Source organism: Lissotriton vulgaris, unplaced genomic scaffold (genome assembly GCF_964263255.1).
Source record: "Lissotriton vulgaris unplaced genomic scaffold, aLisVul1.2 SCAFFOLD_1095, whole genome shotgun sequence".
Classification (NCBI taxonomy): Eukaryota; Metazoa; Chordata; class Amphibia; order Caudata; family Salamandridae; genus Lissotriton; species Lissotriton vulgaris.
In genome coordinates this window covers 535919-554442 of record NW_028246328.1, presented here as the reverse complement: position 1 = coordinate 554442, position 18524 = coordinate 535919, and the positions used below count along the sequence as shown (strand labels likewise).

The 18524-nt window shown below is 44.9% G+C and overlaps 1 protein-coding gene across 1 annotated transcript in view; it reads right to left on the bottom strand.

The window, feature by feature from the left end:
- Nucleotides 1-7695: 7695 nt before the first annotated feature.
- Nucleotides 7696-18524, bottom strand: part of LOC147665989 (uncharacterized) — a 111812-nt gene continuing 100983 nt past the window's right edge. The window contains exon 4 of the mRNA XM_086949346.1: nt 7696-9168. Within this exon, the coding sequence (XP_086805472.1) occupies nt 8066-9168 (1103 nt within the window). The 3' untranslated portion in view covers nt 7696-8065. The remainder of the gene's footprint in view (nt 9169-18524) is intronic.

Genomic DNA, 18524 nt, shown 5'->3' with positions numbered 1-18524 from the left:
CGTTGGTCAGGCGGCAATGGTCCCTGTTGCAGACTTTCTACAAACACGTTGAGTAGGGGTGTATAAGCGTTTCTGACATGGTTTTGTACCACTCAATCGGTATCCCATTGGGGCCCAAGGCTTTCCCTGAATGTAGCGCTGCGATAGCCGACTGCACCTCCTCAGCCGTTAGGTCTGTTTCTAGCTCTTCCACCTTGTCCTGCGGTAGGGGGCGGGTGGGCACTCCTATGAGAGCTATCTCTGCCATTTCCTGTGTAACTTCCAATTCAGGGGCACACTGTTTGGTAGTGATCTGCCAGTATTTTGACTATCAGTGAAGGACGGGTTTGCATCGCCCCCGTAGAGTCCTTCAGTTGTAGAATAGTCCTCTGCCCCTCCCGTTTCTTCTCTAGCCAAGCTAGGAGCTTGCTAGCTTTGTCCCCTACGTCGTATATCCTGTGCGCTGTGGCCGTTATATGTTCCACTACTCTACGGCGTATAAGATCGGTATGACGTTGCTGACACAGCTGAAGCGTGTGCAGCGTGCCCCTCGTCGGATTAGCCATATGGTCTTCGTTGGCCTTAGCGAGTTTGTCTTCTAAGTCTAATAGTTCCTGTCTCTGGGTGCGCTTATACCTTGTTATAGTGGAAATAGCCTGCCCTCGAAGAACCGTTTTATAGGCTTCCCACAGGACAGAGGTGGATGACACCGAACCTTCGTTCTCAGTGAGGTAACACCTCATTGCTTTTTTAAGTGTTTTGGCCACTTGTGGTACCTTAAGGTACCCCGGGTAGATGAGTTTTTGGGACCGTTCTGGGTTGGAGAGAGTCCGTGTCAATGGGGAATGATCCGAGATGCCCCTCGGCCTAACCTGTACGTCGTCTACAGTGAGGAGCCCGTGTCCCAGTGTCAGGAAATAATCGATCCGTGATAGACTATCATGGACCGCTGAGTGGTATGTGTACTGTTGGTCGGTCGGGTGGAAGCGTCTCCAAAGGTCTATCAAACCCTGCGCTTCTAGGAAGTCATGCAGTCGGGAGTGCCCGGGAGTCTGTGTTCGTACCGGAAATCTGTCTAGGGTATTGTGTACCACCGCGTTAAAATCCCCTCCTACGATGAGATCCCCTTCCGGGAGCTCCAACAGAAATTTCCCCAGTTCTGGGAGAGCGACTGTGTGCAGTGCCGGCGGAATATACATCGAGAATACATTCAGCGGCCTCCCTTCCCACTGTCCAAGTGCCGCTGCGAAACGCCCCTGCGTGTCTATTTTCGTGGATTGAAGTATGTACCTGGAGGATCGGTGCATTAGGATCCCTGTGCCACGGGACCCCTTAGTAAATTCTGAATGAGCAATCATACGGTAGCCTTTCCTGTCTAGGGAATGTGTTGCTGTGCCTGTTAGGTGCGTTTCTTGTAGTAGGACCAGGGCCGGATGGAATCTCCTTATACTTTGTAATACCAAGCCACGTTTGACCTTGTCCCCCAGGCCTCTCGCATTCCAAGACATAAGTTGCAGAGGTGTCACTAGCCCCATCCTAGGTTCCCCCCTCCCTATGCCATTCCGTGTGGTGTGTGCCATAGCTTCTGTGGTTAAAAGTATCCACGTGCCATATTAAGTGCGTTCTAGTAAATTGCCAGGATCTCGCTATACTTTGTCCTTGTGCCTCGTGAGTCCAATCTTGACTTGTGAAGCAGTCTAAAAAATGCAAACCCCCCCCCCCTTCCCAGCCCCCCTGCTAAACGGACTCAGAACTGCCCGCCCCCCCAACTCAGCAGAGTGCCTGACCCAAACCCAAAACACAGTACTTGCTCGCTGGGGTGAAGGACTCTCCGGAGTCGGCGGCCCCCCTCCTTGTCCACGGAGGACCTCCGCCCAGTGTCCTTGGCGGCCCGCCCGGCCAGAGTTGTATTCAGTCCACCATAATAATCACGGGAAGTCATTGTTCTTCGTTATCTTCATGTTCTTGAACCTCGCTCAGGGGTGAATGTAGATCCATTTCTCCACCGGATGCCTGGGAGCTCGGACGAAATCCATTAGTGCGGTGCTTGTTCGGTCTGTTGGAGCGGCGAGGTGGGCCCGTCGGTCTCCAACCCTCCAGCCAGTCCTGTGCAGCCTCCGGAGTGTCGAAGAACCATGTTTTACTGTCCGCCACTATCCTCAATTTGGCTGGAAAGAGCATTGCGTAAGGAATCTCTCTCGCCCTAAGTTCTTTTTTAACTTCAAAGAATGTCCTCCTCCTGCGTGCGACCTCCGCCGTGTAGTCTGGAAAGAACGCCAATGCAGAGTTTTGAATTTTAATTGGGGGTGAGTTTCTTGCCGCTTGTAAGATCGCATCCCTGTCTCTGAAATTGAAGAGCCGAGCAATGATCGGCCGTGGGGTTGCGCCTGGTGTCGGGCGTCCCCCCGGGACCCGTTGCGCTCTTTCCACTGAGAAAAAGGCGGAAAGACCCTTGGGCTTAAATACTTGTTTGATCAGTTCTTCCACATATAGGTCCATCACCCTTGTGTCTTCCGATTCCGGAACCCCTATTATGCGGATGTTGTTTCGTCTCGAGCGCCCTTCCTGCTCATCCAGCTTCTCACGCAGGTCTTTATTTTCTTTCGAGATCCGTTCCATACTGATTTGCAGCTCTGAGACATCCTCCACTAAGGATTTGGCCACTATTTCCATCGAGTTCACTTTTTCGGACATTTTGTGGAAGTCCGCTCGTATTAGTGTTATTTCCGTTGAGATCGACCCCACCGTCGCCTGCACTTGCGTCAGGTCCCACATCACGTCCTCCAGGGTCACTTTCTTACCTCCCGCCGTGTCGGCTGCTTTGTTCGCCTGCGTTTTAGAGTCGGTTGGGGAGGATGTCGTTTTATCGTATGCGTACCTCTCGAGTCGTGACTGTGTGTTCCCTCCCTTTGGCCCTTTTCCCGCCATTTTGGTAATCGCTGCAGTGGCGTCCCGCAGCAGAATATCCGCTGTGAACAATATCCTTAGGGAGCAGAGTCTGCCGGGAAGGAGCCCCAGCGGAGGCTCGCAGCTTCTCTAGTTGCTTACGTATGTGTTTGGGCAGATGTATTGACCACCAGCCGATGTCGTTCCCTCTTCCTTCTACCAGGCCACCGGTGGGCACGACCTGCACTGTGCGTCGCTCACAGGGTGCAGACTGCTGGCGAGTCGCGCGGTAGGGGCTATATCACCGTATGATCCGCCTAGTACTCACTTTCGTTGCCGAGGCAGTGGAAGTTATCCGTGGCCAGTCCTTTGGATGTCGTCCCTGCCGTGCCCTCTTTAGTCCACTGAAAGTCGGTGCCGTCCGCGGTAGCTCCGGATCTCAGCCGGGTTCGCTCTGGCCGCCGCAGGGATGCGCCCACGGTCCGCTACTGTGAAGGAGCTTGTAGCGCTACCCAGCCGCCGTGTTCAGTGGCACAGCCGCCGGCGATGTAAACTGCCCCTCAGTAGGGTAGGATAGTGAGGCTGACTGCACCACGCTTCATTAGTAATGTTCGAATCCCTGCATGCATGCGATGGGATGTGGGGCCATGGATGACTGGGTCCGTGCAGGATATACCGTTCGTGTAGCGGCTACTGCGCCGGAGTGTCGGTGCGCTAATGTTCGCCCCTGCGCCACTGTCCAATTTGTTGGCAAATCCCTTCGCCAGGCATCCCGTGGTCAATGACACCCTCCGACCCCCGTGTCACAATCAGGGTGCCGTGTCAAGTTATGTGGCCCTCCCGCGATACTGTGCCTCAGGCCCCTTGATGATCGGAAGTCAAGATGGCGGTTTCCGACCCGGGGTTGGTAGGTCCGTCCGCTGCCGTATGATGGCCTGGGTCGTTCCCGCTCCTCGCCGGGCAGCAGTTGACGATGTTTGGTCTCCCGACCACGGGTACCTGGATTCCGGCGTCAGCGCTGGTCTGTGGTCACGGCTTGCACTCGGAACTCTTCCACGAGCGTTCGTTTCCGGCGCCTCTCCGCCCAGCCTGCAGCACTTCCTGTCGGCTCTCCGAGTCAGTCAGCTCCCCGGCTCCAGTTTCGCTCTGTGGCCTGTGCGGGCTGCGCAATGAACTCCACTTCCCTCCGTCGGATTTTCGTTTTGCTTTCTGCCGATTGTGCCGCCCGGTCCCGGGCCTCAGTACCTTCCCGCAGGGTGAATTTTATTGCCGGGTTAGTAAACGGATCTGCTAGGAGGCCGCGTCAACCACGGACCTCGCCTTCTATGCTGCCGCCATCTCCGGCTGCTAGCCACGCCCCCGTTATCTATTCTTTTAAACCCATATATATTCCAGGATAACACTGTTAGGCTGTGCGACGACCCAGCTACCTAATCAATTTCATTTAGGCTCCTGTTTATATCATAATCAGGAAATGCCAAGGTTCTATATCTATTTCCAGCTAATATTGCTTCTTCGCCTAACTCCTGATCCCTATTTCTTATTGTGATTTCTATATCATCCTTTTCTTCCCAGCAGGCACCAATCATTCTGACCTGCCTTTGTCCCAAACCTACATGGGTTATTAGGAATGGTCTCTCCTGTGTAATTGATCCTTGCATTTCTATCTTTTTAACTAACCTAATACCTTCTTTATGTAAGTCTGGTTCCGCCCTAATTAATGCTGACTTAACTAATTCAGAATACAACAGAACCGTAGTGATTTCAGTCCCCTTAGTGTTCAAGGAAAACCCCACTTCTTTAAGATCTGCTGTGCCAATACTTCGTAAACTTTTACAATTAGCAAGAGAGAAAAGCAATTGGGATCTATTTAATGTCCTCACCTTTTCCCCCCCTTTTCCCTGGTCATTCGGCTCAAAATATAACCATAAATCTGAACTACCTCTTACATCTAACTCTCGGGGGATCCTTAATGGGTCCCTTATACTTATACTTCTCTCTTGGAAGACACCATTCTCGACATGCCCTTTGGTGCCAATACTTTCACCAACTTGCGGTCTCACTCCCTTCTTATTTACCTTTATCCCCTGTTCTGATGCCACACAATCCTTATCAGTACTATCTTTCTTGTTCTTAGGATCTCTTATGCTTTTTTTACTTCTGACTACCGTTTCAGGTTCATCAGAGACAGTTCCTTTACCTCGCTTATTTTCCATTGGCTGAGAAAACCTTACTGACTCTTTTTCACCCTCTTGTTCTTTCTCAGAAACTTCATTAATTGGTCTCTGCTGTGTAGAAGATCGAGTCCATCTAATTTTTTTCTTACCCTCCCACACTCGTGGACGTAGGATACGTAGTTTGAAACCCCTCCTCTCACTCCTTTTTTTTAATTATCATTGGGTATCCTACATACACACTAGGTTTAGACTTCTCGATCGGTATATTGGGTCACTGTCTACCCCCCTCTCGAAGTTGCTCTCCAACCGGTCTAACCATGGAAGGCATAAGATCTTTAATTTGTTTTAACTCCCCTATCATAATATTAAACTGGTCCCTTTGAGCCTTTTAAGGCTTCATTATTTAATACGGCTAGCTCTAACAGACCTTGCAAAGTATTTTGCAGTATCAACATCGCATCCAACATTGAAGCACTAGTAGTCCCCGTAACCTCAAAATTAGACACAATGTCCGGTGGAGTCAATTATTTTTTCCTGATAGGTTTCCGCTCCGTCCTCCATCTCATCCTTTTGAAGAGTGAATATTTCTTGAATACTCCTCTACCTCTATCCCCCGTTCATCCGCCTCCCTTCCTATCTTGTGGATACTCGGCGAGGCATATAGTCTTGGGGATAATCTTGGGGATGAGGACAGTCTTGGGTCCAACGATGCTCCGGAGAGATTAAAGTTGAACAGTACCCGTGAATCTTGTCCTAGACATACTGTATTTACTGAAGTTGAGCATACCATATTTGCAGAGGTTGGGCGATTTATATCCACACTTAGTTACCCGTCTTTCAGACTCTTTCCTTTGAAATGTTTCCCCACAAAGTCTTTAATTGATTTTGTAACAGAAGAACTGCCCTTTTACCTCCTTGGGCAGCACTGCTGCAGTACGGTATCCGGGGGTATTTGCTTCTTCAGTGGGGCTTTTTTACATGCTGTTGTCTTGCTATGTGCACCTTTTGTACCTCCCTTGACTAACTCTTTGTCCCTTTCTTCCAAATCCATAACTTCTCCTTCCGTTATGCTAAGATCAGGGTTTTGTATCTTTTTTTGAATGCCCTTTCGGGCTCTTGTACTCTCAAGGGCCAAAGCCTTCAATGCCCTATCCACCTTAATATATCCTTAATATCGAAAAAAGAGAACTCTGTACATGGGTCGTCTCCTTTGGTACCCCACAAAATTCAATTGGCGGTATTTTCTTTAATTTCGCCCACTCTGTAGTTTCACTCACCTCTGTTCCTCGGCTGAACGCTGCACGCTGACCGACTGCTATTTGCCGAAACAGAGTCCAAGGCTTCCTGCTTCAGTCCTTTGCTCCCCCACACTACAAACTACAAGTTCCTTTCATCGCAATTCACTATTTTCCGCGCTCTTATAAGCTTCTAGTTTTTCCGGTACCCTGCACGGTACCTCCTCGGTATTCACGGCGTTTCGCGTTCTTTTTTTTTTTTTTTAAGCCTTCAACGCACCTCCGCTGTTCTCCGCTCCACAATCCGATCTGGTCCGAGAGTGCCGGTCACGTGGTCACGTTGAGCAGCGTTGAGCAGCGTAATGCAGCGCAGCAGGGAATCAGAGCTGTAGCCTTCCCACTTTAGGAGTAAAACAAAATAATATGTTGGGCAACTGTGTGAAAAATGCCAGCAACTCAGCAAACTTTAGGTGGTTTTAGAGGACCTCCTGTTGCCCCTCTGAAGACACAGGGATAGCCAGGTCACTAAATATGGTGGACGGTAGTCCAACGGGGTAGTGGAAGTTGTTACGCCTGTTCCTCTGGCAGACTGTTGGCCACCTGTCAAACTATAAATGAGCAGGACAGTCTTCAAATGTAGCTCAAAATAGAAAAATCACTAAAGAAAGACGGGCTGGATTCAGGGCACTCTATCAAAAATGCAAGAAAGCGTTATACCAGCCATAACAATGGTCCACCCACCAGCCCTCTTTAGAGTTGGAAGGATTGTCAGCCGTTGATCGGAAATCCCATTGGGTCCATCAATGGAAAACTTCTTCGAAAGAAGAAAGGGATCTTGAAGAAAACCCATCAGACATTATTAAAGCAGCGCTGTATAAGAACCCTAAAAAAAAAGACAATATTGTATTTCACAAATTCATGTTTAAATACCTTGTATGGCAGACTGCTTTCAAGTACTCAACAGTCTGTGGTATTTTTATGGATTATTAACAAGAGGAGTGCCAGGATACAGACACATTTTAGTTTTCCTAAATTAATCAGCTATTGATTGGGTAAAAACGACTGAATTAAGTTCCTAAAACAGAAGTGAAGGCCAGATCTCAGTATTACTGGTAGTACTTCTCTCTTCATTAACACAGAAGGAGCAATAGTACCATCTCAAGCAAGCAACTGCTTCTCACTCTGAGAGATGGCATACTCGCGAGAGTTGTCCCCCCTAATACCACCTGTGCCAGACTCCCTTCTGAAAGCATACATGCTATCGAGATTTGACGGCTCGATTGCCAAATAAAGTAGGCTCCTTGCTGACATCACAAATTATCTTTATAGTTTAGGGAATTAATCACATTTAAGATCTCCTTCTATACACTCAGCAGTCAAATACCATGAATTCAAATAAATGTGTTTTATTACATATCTAAAAGCATACATTTCGTATTAGTATGTAAAATCTAGTCATCACTGTGTACATTTCATAGCCTCATGATTGTTCTTGCTGTATCATAATTCAGTTCATGTTAACATTAAAGTAAATTGGGTTTGAGCCTGATACACACCTCTGAAGTCAGATTTTTTAAAGGCTCTTGGATGTCCATACATGGGTGGTGTTTGGATGTTTCGTTATGTATAATTAATACAGATCTATAAAGTATAGGGTTTCAAATTTATTATGCCACCAATGGCCGTAAAAACCACTTGTTCCTAAATATAAATTCTCCAGTTTAGAACTTGTTGCTGTTAACATGAAAGTACAGTGAGTAGGACCCTGGAGCAATTCCTTGTACTGTGTTATGTATACGGATGGGTGTGCTGAAGAGCAGTCTCATTGCGGATCCTCACTCGCTGGGTGGTGATGGTTTTTCCCGTGTGTGTTCGCTGGTGTCTTCGAAGGGTTGATAACAGACTGAAGCTCTTCACACATTCAGTGCAATGGTATGGTTTTTCCCCTGTGTGTGTTCGCTGGTGGCCCTGGAGGGTTGATAAATGACTGAATTTCTTCACACATTTATTACAATGGTATGGTTTATCCCCAGTGTGTGTTCGATTATGTCTTTCTAGGGCTGTTGAACCACTAAAGCTCTTTACACATTCACTGCACTGGAATGGCTTTTCCCCTGTGTGAGTTCGCTGATGACTCCTGAGATTTGAGGAATCACTAAAACTACTTCCACATTCACTGCAATGGTATGGTTTTTCCCCAGTGTGTGTTCGCTGATGTTTTTGGAGATGTGATAACTGACTGAAGCTCTTCACACATTCACTGCACTTGAATGGTTTTTCCCCTGTGTGTTTCTGCTGATGAATCCTGAGAGCTGAGGAATCACTAAAACGACTTCCACATTCACTGCAATGGTATGGTTTTTCCCCAGTATGTGTTCGCTGATGTCGTTGTAGGTGTGATAACCGATGGAAGCTCTTCCCACATTCACTACACTTAAATTGTTTTTCCCCTGTGTGTGTTCGCTTATGAATCCTGAGATTTGAGGAATAATTAAAACTAGTACCACATTCATTGCAATTGTATGGTTTTTCCTCTGTGTGTGTTCGTTTATGTATTTGGAGGTCTAATAACCGACTGAATTTCTTCAGACATTCACTGCAGTGGTATGCTTTTACCCCCGTATGTGTTAGCTGATGTCTTTGGAGTTGGGATAACCTTCCGAAGCACTTCACACATTCAGTGCAATGGAATGGTTTTTCTCCTGTGTGTGTTTGCTGATGTCTTTGAAGAATTGATGACCGACTGAATGTCTTCTCACATTCATTGCAATGGTATGGTTTTTCCCCAGTGTGTGTTTGCTGATGGCTTTGGAGTAGTGATAACTGACTGAAGCTCTTCACACATTCAGTGCAATGGTATGGTTTTTCCCCAGTATGTGTTCGCTGATGATCTTTTAGGAGTCCTAACTGACTAAAGTTCTTCACACATTCATTGCTATTGCACGTTGCTTCTCCTGTGGGTGTTTGCTGATGGTTCTTTAGTAGTGATGACAAACTAAAGCTCTTGCTGCATTTGTTTGATTCTTCTTCCTTGGTTAGTGTATCTGGGTCGGGTTTATATTTGTCTGCATCCCATGACTGCATTTTCTGAAGAGCTAACATGGTTGATAAAGCACTTGTGTTATTCTCACGTTCCCTGTATGTGTGTGGTATTTTGGATGCTTAAATTCAAATCTCACAATGACATTTTTTTAAACTTTTGGCGAGTAAAGATTCTTTGTAGGTGGGTATGTCTTTAGATTGCATAATGGTTTTGCATGTTTACGGGAAAAGATTAGTCTTTCTTCTGGTCGATGCAAATTGGTATAGTCTGTTGTAGATCAAATACCCTCTTTTTCCTTTATCCTTCAGTTGTCTGGCTTCACTCTATTGTGCTTTATTCTTGCTCCTGTGGTTTGGCCAGAAAGAGTTTACTATACACCTAGAGCACTGAATGGTGCTCTGCCATCATTACAGGAAGCGGAGCAATGCTGAATTCACCTCACAGCAATCCAATGATCAGAGCTGGTGTTGGACGCCTGTTTATACAGGAGGTAGTTTGTCAGTGTTGTTGCCTTAATTTTCAAGAGGTCATTCTTTATCCTGTTGTGTGGAGGTGCACAGCTCAGACTCTTGCATCCATTGAAGTTCTCTTGACTCCTTCTTCCAGGATCTATCAGTTTATGTTCAAGTTCCTCAGTCTCTGACTGTGCAGATCTTTCCCTCAATATTGGAGCTAAGTTTTTCTAACCTCTTTTTTTAGATTTGCCCAATTACTTTCATTATTCACAATCAATTGTGCATTCAAGGCTGGTTTCCTGTTGGATGTAAAGAGATTTAAAATCACTAAATGGAAATGTAAGAGAATGTGAATACACAATATTGAACTAGTTGTAAAAGACTTCTCTTCTTTACCATTTTTGAAAGTTACCAAGAGAGATTTCATCAAACACAGATATTCAACTAAATCTTCTATTGAACATGTCACTCTTTCTTACTTCAGGAAAAGAGGTGATTTTTTTTCCAGTGCTCTCAGAGTAACTTAGTACAGAAAGAGCACACATGGAGTTTCCACTCGCTAGAGGTACAGCTTTAGGAAGATGCACATGGCCAAGATTTTATTTAGGCAAGAAACAGTTCCCTTGGCCCAAATGAAATCAAAATATAATAGTCAAACGAACACTGAAATTATTTTTGTACAATATACAAGTCTACCTCATTGTTGCATTTTATTTAAATATTAAAAAGATTTTTGCAAAGAATCTTCATTCCATAATGTAAAAAGATTAAAAACACATCATATTACACAATGTATACAAAGAAAAACAATTCTCCCTTCCCACAAGTGATTCTATTGTACAGAATTATACAATAATTTCCGTAACAAATTCTAATTATGACCAGCATAAAAAGAAAAAGATAAATCGCGTGGCCATAAGGAGCAATGAGCCACGCTGCTCTATGCCGATTGTGGCTAATGCGGCCACGTGACTGTAAGGACCAATATTAAGACACAGTATTCTGTTTATAAGGAAATAGTCCGCACGACATAGGAGATCAAGATTGCCGTGCATCTGATGTCAAGTACAACGTGTTTTTCGCCAAACTAAAAGGTACAAAATAGGACATAGGTGCTAAATAATTAGAGGTAGTCAATAGAGAGAGTAAGCGCTAATATTAAGCCTCTGTATATTCGCTTGCAGATCATATAGCTAAACGACGGCCAATTTGTAAAAACCGCGCATCAGGACGCCGAAGAAACAGAGAGGGTACTTTCTTCATAGGCGCACAGGAACACGACCTAAGGTAACTTTTTTTTAGTGCCCGATAACGGGCGTCCGCCGTTTGAACACACTATATTTTCAAACAGAGCACAACCCAGTGACACCTTTACATGGTTCTTTTTCTGACAGTTGCGACATGGTATTGACCATAGCAGGATACGAAGATTAGTAGTAATATTCCCTAAAGTGCAACCGATAAGAACGATTAATAGCATTAGGCGGACATTAATCAAATTGCAGGGCACTGATTGGAGGCCATTTTTTCCTTTCATATATCCTTCCCGATATAGATTACCAACCGATGTGGGCATATCAAGTAAAACACTGCAATTTTATAAACAACGCTGTGACCAAATTCAGAAGGTGAGAATAGGTTGTGTATAGTTTAGGTCAGGATGGATATATCAATATAGCTGTACACAGAGTACAAATGTAATATAGAGATAAGTGTGGCTAAACAATGTCTACAGAGGGAGAGGGGTGCGTTAAAGTTAAGTAGTATAAAATATGGTTCATTCCCTCTTGAACAATAATTATACAAAAGGTAAAAGTCAAGATAGTAAGAAATACTTGAGAGCCTTTGCATATGAAACCTAATATGCAATAATTGTTGGGGCAGGCCGAATGTCTAAAGGATGATGATAATATGATGGGATTGTTTTTGGTTAAAAAGGAACACAACCATGATTCTGGAAAAACGGTATGCATAAAGAACAAGGAGGGATTAAGAAAGAAGGGCACATTATTTAAACAGCTTTAGAAAGTGCCATGTATGCCCTCTTGTACCAAACCTGATCACAAAGGAATAAAGACTGCAATTGAGAGAATTGAAAGAAGCATTGTTACAGGTAACTGAATATGTAAAAAACTTTGAAGATGAAAGTTGATTGTTGGAATCATTGTCATATTATGATGGGATTTTCTGATTATATGTGTTTGTTCTGTATACGATTAAAGACATAACATTGTGGAATATAAGAACAGAAGACAAAAAGTTTTGGTCTTGATAAAGATGGCATTATAATTTGGATACCATCAAAACGCGTCGACGCTGGGGTGAACATAATTCAAGGATTGACCAAATCTAGTTGAATGTTGATGGGATCAAAACATTGACTAGGGGGTTTCAGAATCCATTTTTGAACGTGTATGAGTATTTGACAAGGGGTCACGTCATACTGTTTTGTCTCTTTTCTTTTTATGCTGGTCATAATTAGAATTTATTACAGAAATTATTGTATCATTCTTTGTGTTACAATAGGAACACTTGTGGGATGGGAGAATTGTTTCTTTGTATAAATTGTGTAACATGCTGTGTTTTTAATCTTTTTACATTATGGAATGAAGATTCTATGAAAAAAATCTTTTTAATTTTTAAATAAAATGCAATAATGAGATAGTACTTGTATACTGAACAACAATTATTTCAGTGGCACCTGATATTTTACATTGTGATCAGAGTGGCTTTGTTAAGGGCGGTCAGCTATATGAGCTGACTTATGATCTGATAGGGGCTATCGATATGGCAACAACTGATGCCCTTCCACTGGCGGTTCTCACGCTTGACGCCACCAAGGCCTTCGACAGGGTAAATTGGTTGTACCTGTCGGTGGCCTTGGCCAAGTTTAACATCGGTGAGGGTTTTCACCAGGCTGTTACCCTTTTGTACCAGAGCCCTACAGCTTGTGTCCTGGTCAATGGAGAATTATCGTACCCCTTTACCATCACAAGGGGGACACGGCAGGGGTGCCCACTCTCCCCTCTCTTATTCGATTTATATCTATAACCCTTCGCCCAGCGGTTGAGGGAGGACATAAATATTAAACCCTTTTTCTACAGGGGATGGGAGAGGAAAGAGGCTCTGTACGCGTACGATGTTCTTATCTTTTCATCAGAGATAGGCACTGCGTTTCCTGCAGTAATCAAGGCAGCTCCGGATTTTGGCAAAATCTCAGGGTATGAGATTAATGCCTCAAAAAATGAGATGATGGTATGGAATGACGACGATTGTGATACTGGTATACAGTCTGGTACTAGTTTGCGCTACCTAGGCCTTAATGTTGTTAAGAACATTAATCAAATTGCCATAACTAACTTTGCTGCTGTTGCAAAGGACTGTCGCAAACTTATGCGATCATGGGCACAACTTCCTTTATCTTTATTAGGGAGAGTCAATCTGGCCAAAATGACCATTTGACCTAAAGTTTCTTTTTTATTTAATACCATTCCTCTATATTTTGATCCTTCTTTATTAGTAAAATTACAGGGGGATATTACTTCTTTTATCTGGGATAAACATATCCCTAGAATTGCATGGAAGAAACTTAGGCGGCGATGGGAGAAAGGTGGTTTAGCAGCTCCGGATCTGCAAATCTATGCATGGGCGTTCCAACTTTTCCATGCCCGAATGCTGTTAAAGATGCCTACAGACTCCGGCATTGGGAGCATGTTTTCAGCATTGCTTAAAGGGGAAGGAGTAGCTCAGTTAGGCTTTCTGTTTAAATTTGGGGACCCCAAGTTTTTCAAGAAGGTCAAACTGAGGGTCTTCCAGGGGATGGCAAAAACTTGGGCTAAAGTAAGGACATCAATAAAGTTGGGGTACTTTTCTAGGAGGTCATCTCTTTAGGATCTTCCTGATAGTCCTGGGTGGCTAGGAGACAGCTTAGTTATTCCCTTAAAGGAAGCCAGGTTGGAGGTTTGGGGTGATCTGTTTACGGAAGGGTGCTTGCTCCCATGGGAGTGTTTAAAGAATAAAGTGGGTCCAAATCTCTCGAGGTTTAAATATATGCAGATTGGTAGCTGGGCCCATTCCTACATCTCCCGGCCCTCCCGTCCACTTGGTGGCTACAGTCAGTTGGTCTCCCTATTATTAGACAAACCTCCGGCCAAAAAGGAGATTTCCTTATGGTACAATCTGATTCAGGAAGAAGTGGATGGTGACTTTCAGCTACCCGGGTTGTGGTGGGGTTCCCTACTCGTCGGGCGCACTGTACAAGATCTGTGGCTTACATCGTGCAAGGTTTTGTGGGACATCGTAAAGCCTGCATGGTTACGCAAGAACCACCTTTTTACTCTGCATAGAGCATATTACTCCCCACAATGACTGTAAAAATTCTCTCAAGGAAACCCAGTGGCTTGTGCCAGGTGTGGCTTGGTAGCTGCCTCAGATGCTCACATGTTTTTTGAATGCCCCTGTTTGGCTCCATTTTGGGACGCTATAAGTAAGACACTTACTGCTTCGTTGGGCTTTCAAGTGGTAATAGACCTCTCCCTGGTAATCTTTGGGGTCTTAGATGGAGTCCGGAGCCTGGCCAAAAGTTTGCTGTTCTCTTCCATCCTACTTCCCAGAAGGGAAATATGCAAAAAACGGAAAGACCCCCTACCACCTTCTCTTAATGATTGGCCTACCTCAGTCTTGCAGATGTCTAGGCTCGATCTGGCCAGGGCTGGAAGTCAAGATAAAAGAGCCTTCTGGTACTTGTTGAATTGGGTCCACTGAGTAGGCCGTTTGGCGCCCCCCCCCCGGGTCCGATGATTAAGCAGCTATGGTTTAATCTTCCAGTAATGCCTTTTCCGGTTGGAGTTCCAGTGATTAATGGCAGTAATGGTCACCCTGCGTTATATCTCTCACCTTAGGTTTCTCTGGTGATGGCCTCTGGAGGAACGCGTCACTGCTGAGGGAAGTTTGTACCCCACGTTAGATAATCTCTGCCAGTTTTTATGCTGTGACAGCGTGTCGTGCTTCCATCGGTGCCTAATCTTGAAACCATGGTGGTAAATGAGGACCAAAAAAAAAATGTTTTTACATTTATTTCAGAGTTTGTTTGACTATTATATTTTGATTTCAATTGGGCGAAGGGAACTGTTTCTTGCCTAGGTTTAGTACCTCACTTCCCTAGACATTACTAAGGGGTCCCTCTCTCATTTTTTGCCAAGATTTTATTTAAAAAAGGAGGGATTGTGGAAAAAGAGATGGATCAGGATGTGCTGCTGTCACTTCAGTTTCAGGAAATGTATAAGAACGGTAACCCTTTCAAGAACCATATGACAAAGAAAACTCTTCAGGAAGTATATAATATAGGTAATGCTTCAGGAAGTATATAACAAATGTAGCTCCATTCACACTTGACAAAACATGCCAGTTCCCACTGAAGCAGCTGAAGTTCCAACTCCTGTCTTTACTTTTCTGTTTGTTAAGTTATCTTTGCCACTTACCCGGGTTGGTTCAAGTGTTTGATGGAAGATTGCATCATTTATTACAGAGATTCCATCACAGCCAGTAATATACCTGCGAGATCTCTGCTGCCAATATGTGTCTGCTTTTTATCTTTTTTTACCTTACCATGGTATCTGACAATGTTTTGTGTTTGGTGCCAGCATGCTTCTCTGTTGTTGGGGGGAGCATTGGCAAAGTGGGACAAGATGCCTGTTGCGTGAGCCACAGCAGATCCAAGGTTCATTTGCTATCAGTCCATAATCTTAAACTAATATTCCCTTTCCAGTGCCTCTGGGTCTACAGTTACTTCTAGGCCCCTTTCCTGTAATGCTGGTTCTCTCTGTTGCAACATTGGTTGCGGACCTGGATTGATTTGGATTTTAGCAGACTGGTTATTGCATCACAAATGTGACAGATATCCCAGTCCATCGTACTACAATTGTCACTGGATTAAATGCACTACTAATATGGTGGGCGGGATACTCGTCATGCTTGTGATGAAGTAACCTGTCCACCAAAATCTAAATGAGACCCTTGGTGTACATAGTGTCCAGTGTCTTTTAAGTGTCTGCCCAAGCAGAGACCACCATCCAACCATCCCCCTTTCAGCTAGTCACTGGTAGGTCAATTCCGAAGCCAATACCTCAGAGCAGAACCAAACTAAGCGCAGAATTCAGCTACAAGGCCTTAGGTAATGAAATGTATCTATATCTGTCTGAACTGACCAGAACTTGCAGACTCCGCTCTCAACAGGTTACCCAAAGTGCTCGACTGACCTGCCCCTGCTGTTTTTGCTGTATTTAGAGTGTTTTTGTCGTTCTGTATTGCCTGTTTTATTGTAAGTGTATTTTCCTTCCTGTATTTTGCCGCCGTTTGTCCTCCCTCCCTGCTTCCCGCCACCGCCGCTAACCCCGCCCCTTTAGCTTTCTGTACCCTCCCCGCTCCCGCCTCCCAGCTGCTCCGCCCCCCCGCGCACTTGGCCATATATGGCGACCGTGCGACGCAGGTGAGTGAGACCTAGTTCTAGGACACCCCCGCGCCGCACGGCCACCAGCTGCTGCGTGACCTGAATCCTGAAGTCAATTGGGTGGTAATGATGGAACACAACACTGCCTGGCTTCCTTGAATTTGAAATACACTCCAGGCATTTTTATCAACAGTTGGCATTAATGAGGACAATCACTTCCCTGGAGCTGCTGGGGGTTAACAGTTATTTGTGGTTTTCAGAGCTGCCTCACTCATGGTACCCTCGAGATAGAGAGCGTCAGCCTGAATCACGCTGGGTGCTTTTGTCCTAGACTCGCATTTATTTTACCTTTTCATGAGACATTCAAGAGTTTCTAATTCCATCAACGTGTCTCCTGCCGACAAAGTAGTAATGAGTGAAACTGATTTTCTTTTAGAAAGTCTGATTCATCTTCATTTGTTTTCTACAGTTTGTAATCCAGACACTATAGGTGGTCCATGGGCAGTTCCATGCAACTGCTCTGGGGCAGTCAGCCAAACCTGCTGCAGACGTGTTATGCAGCGCAGAGACTATACTGATCTGATCGAACTAACTAGATACTACCACCGGCAACCACTTCGACACCTCACAATGAAAAGGAGATATGGGATGCTTTTAACAAAGTCCATTCCAGAAGATATCTCAACATATCAATACCCTTTCATCTATGGCTGCTCAGGACCATTAACTTTAAACAGTAGACATAGTATCTCAGAATGGACGACTCAGTGCTGTAACCACCAAAGTGGGATTATGAACAAAAGAAATGGCAGAAATGGACCTGCAGAGCGATGAAAACCAAAATAGCGTGCATATCTTTCACACCTCCGAATCCATCAGACTGATTAGCACTGTGTCTCATTGCACAATGAGCTGCACACACCCCAGTCAGAGGTCCACAAACACAAAATGGAAACACTTCCCACATAGAATCAAAACAAATACAACACCCTTCCAACCACACACCCTACACATAATGTAGCTTGCTACTCATGTATGCAAGCACTTCAGTGCTCCATATAGGGGTAGTAAGCCCTCTATAAATATAACAATACAATCAAGACAGCTCCAGCCCCTCATCGCCTGTCTTTTTGGCTCTGCCCCTTTAGCTCCTGCCTCCTTGCAGCCGTACATTTATATCATCCCTTCTTGCATCTAAGCCTTTAACTCCTAAATTATTGGTTCTTATCGTCTGCATCCAACTGTTGAGTGATTACCTCCTAATCCCATCCCTTTTGCTATTTCCTCTTTTGTATCTTTCCCTTGTGTACTCGCCTTCTTGTATCCATTCCTTGATTTTACAAAACATGCTTGATTCATGTATATGATTCAGAAAAGGGGGTGGTGATGAACAGAGTGTCTGAATTAAGCAGACCACTCTTACCCAGTCCAAAGATCAGGGCTTGATCCATCACCGTTATTTATCTCACTGCACCATCCCAGCTCAGAACCTGGCTATATGCAAATCAGTCTGTCCCTGGCCCAGTGCACTCAGATGTGAGTCCCTTGCTCATTGCACCATCAGGATTCAAGCAAGCCGGGCCGAAGACGGCTGAAATGCCAGAAACCGGTCCCCGGTAGCTTGTTTCCTTCCCAGTATAAGAATTGGCTTGGTAGTTTGGTCTGCCCTGTTCCCATGATGCACTGGGCCAGGGTCAGACTAATTTGCATATAGCCAAGTTCTGAGCTGGGATGGTGCAGTGAGCTAAAAAACGGTGATGGATCAAGCCCTGATCTTTGGACTGGGTAAGAGTGGTCTGCTTAATTCAGACACTCTGTTCATCACCACCCCCCTTTTCTGAATGATTTATGTATATTGCTGGACTGGTGATTGTTTTATTTTGCACTTTGAAAGTATTTGCCCTTTTTCCTTTGCTTTACCAACTATAGTTGCAGCCAAAGAGAGCTGCACACTACTTTTTACAGATCTAATTCAACAGCACAGCCTCAGAGGGTGGCACACTGGTTTTACACAGCACCAGACACAATGTTGCAAAATTCCAACCAAGGTCTCTAAGGAAGAATCTCCGCTTTCAACAGTTTTACAAATTTGGAGAAACTGGTCAAATAGGGCTCTTTAAAAAACAACTGGAATCCTTGAAGGATAAATTGGTGGAAGAGGTTATCCCAGAAGGACTAAAGAAGGTGAAGAAGAGGCCAAGAATCATAGACAACCTCCTGATCCCTAATGCATGAGAAAGAGATGAAAGCATGGCCGTGGTTCTCATGTATAATCCATTAGCAAATTGTACTAAACGGATT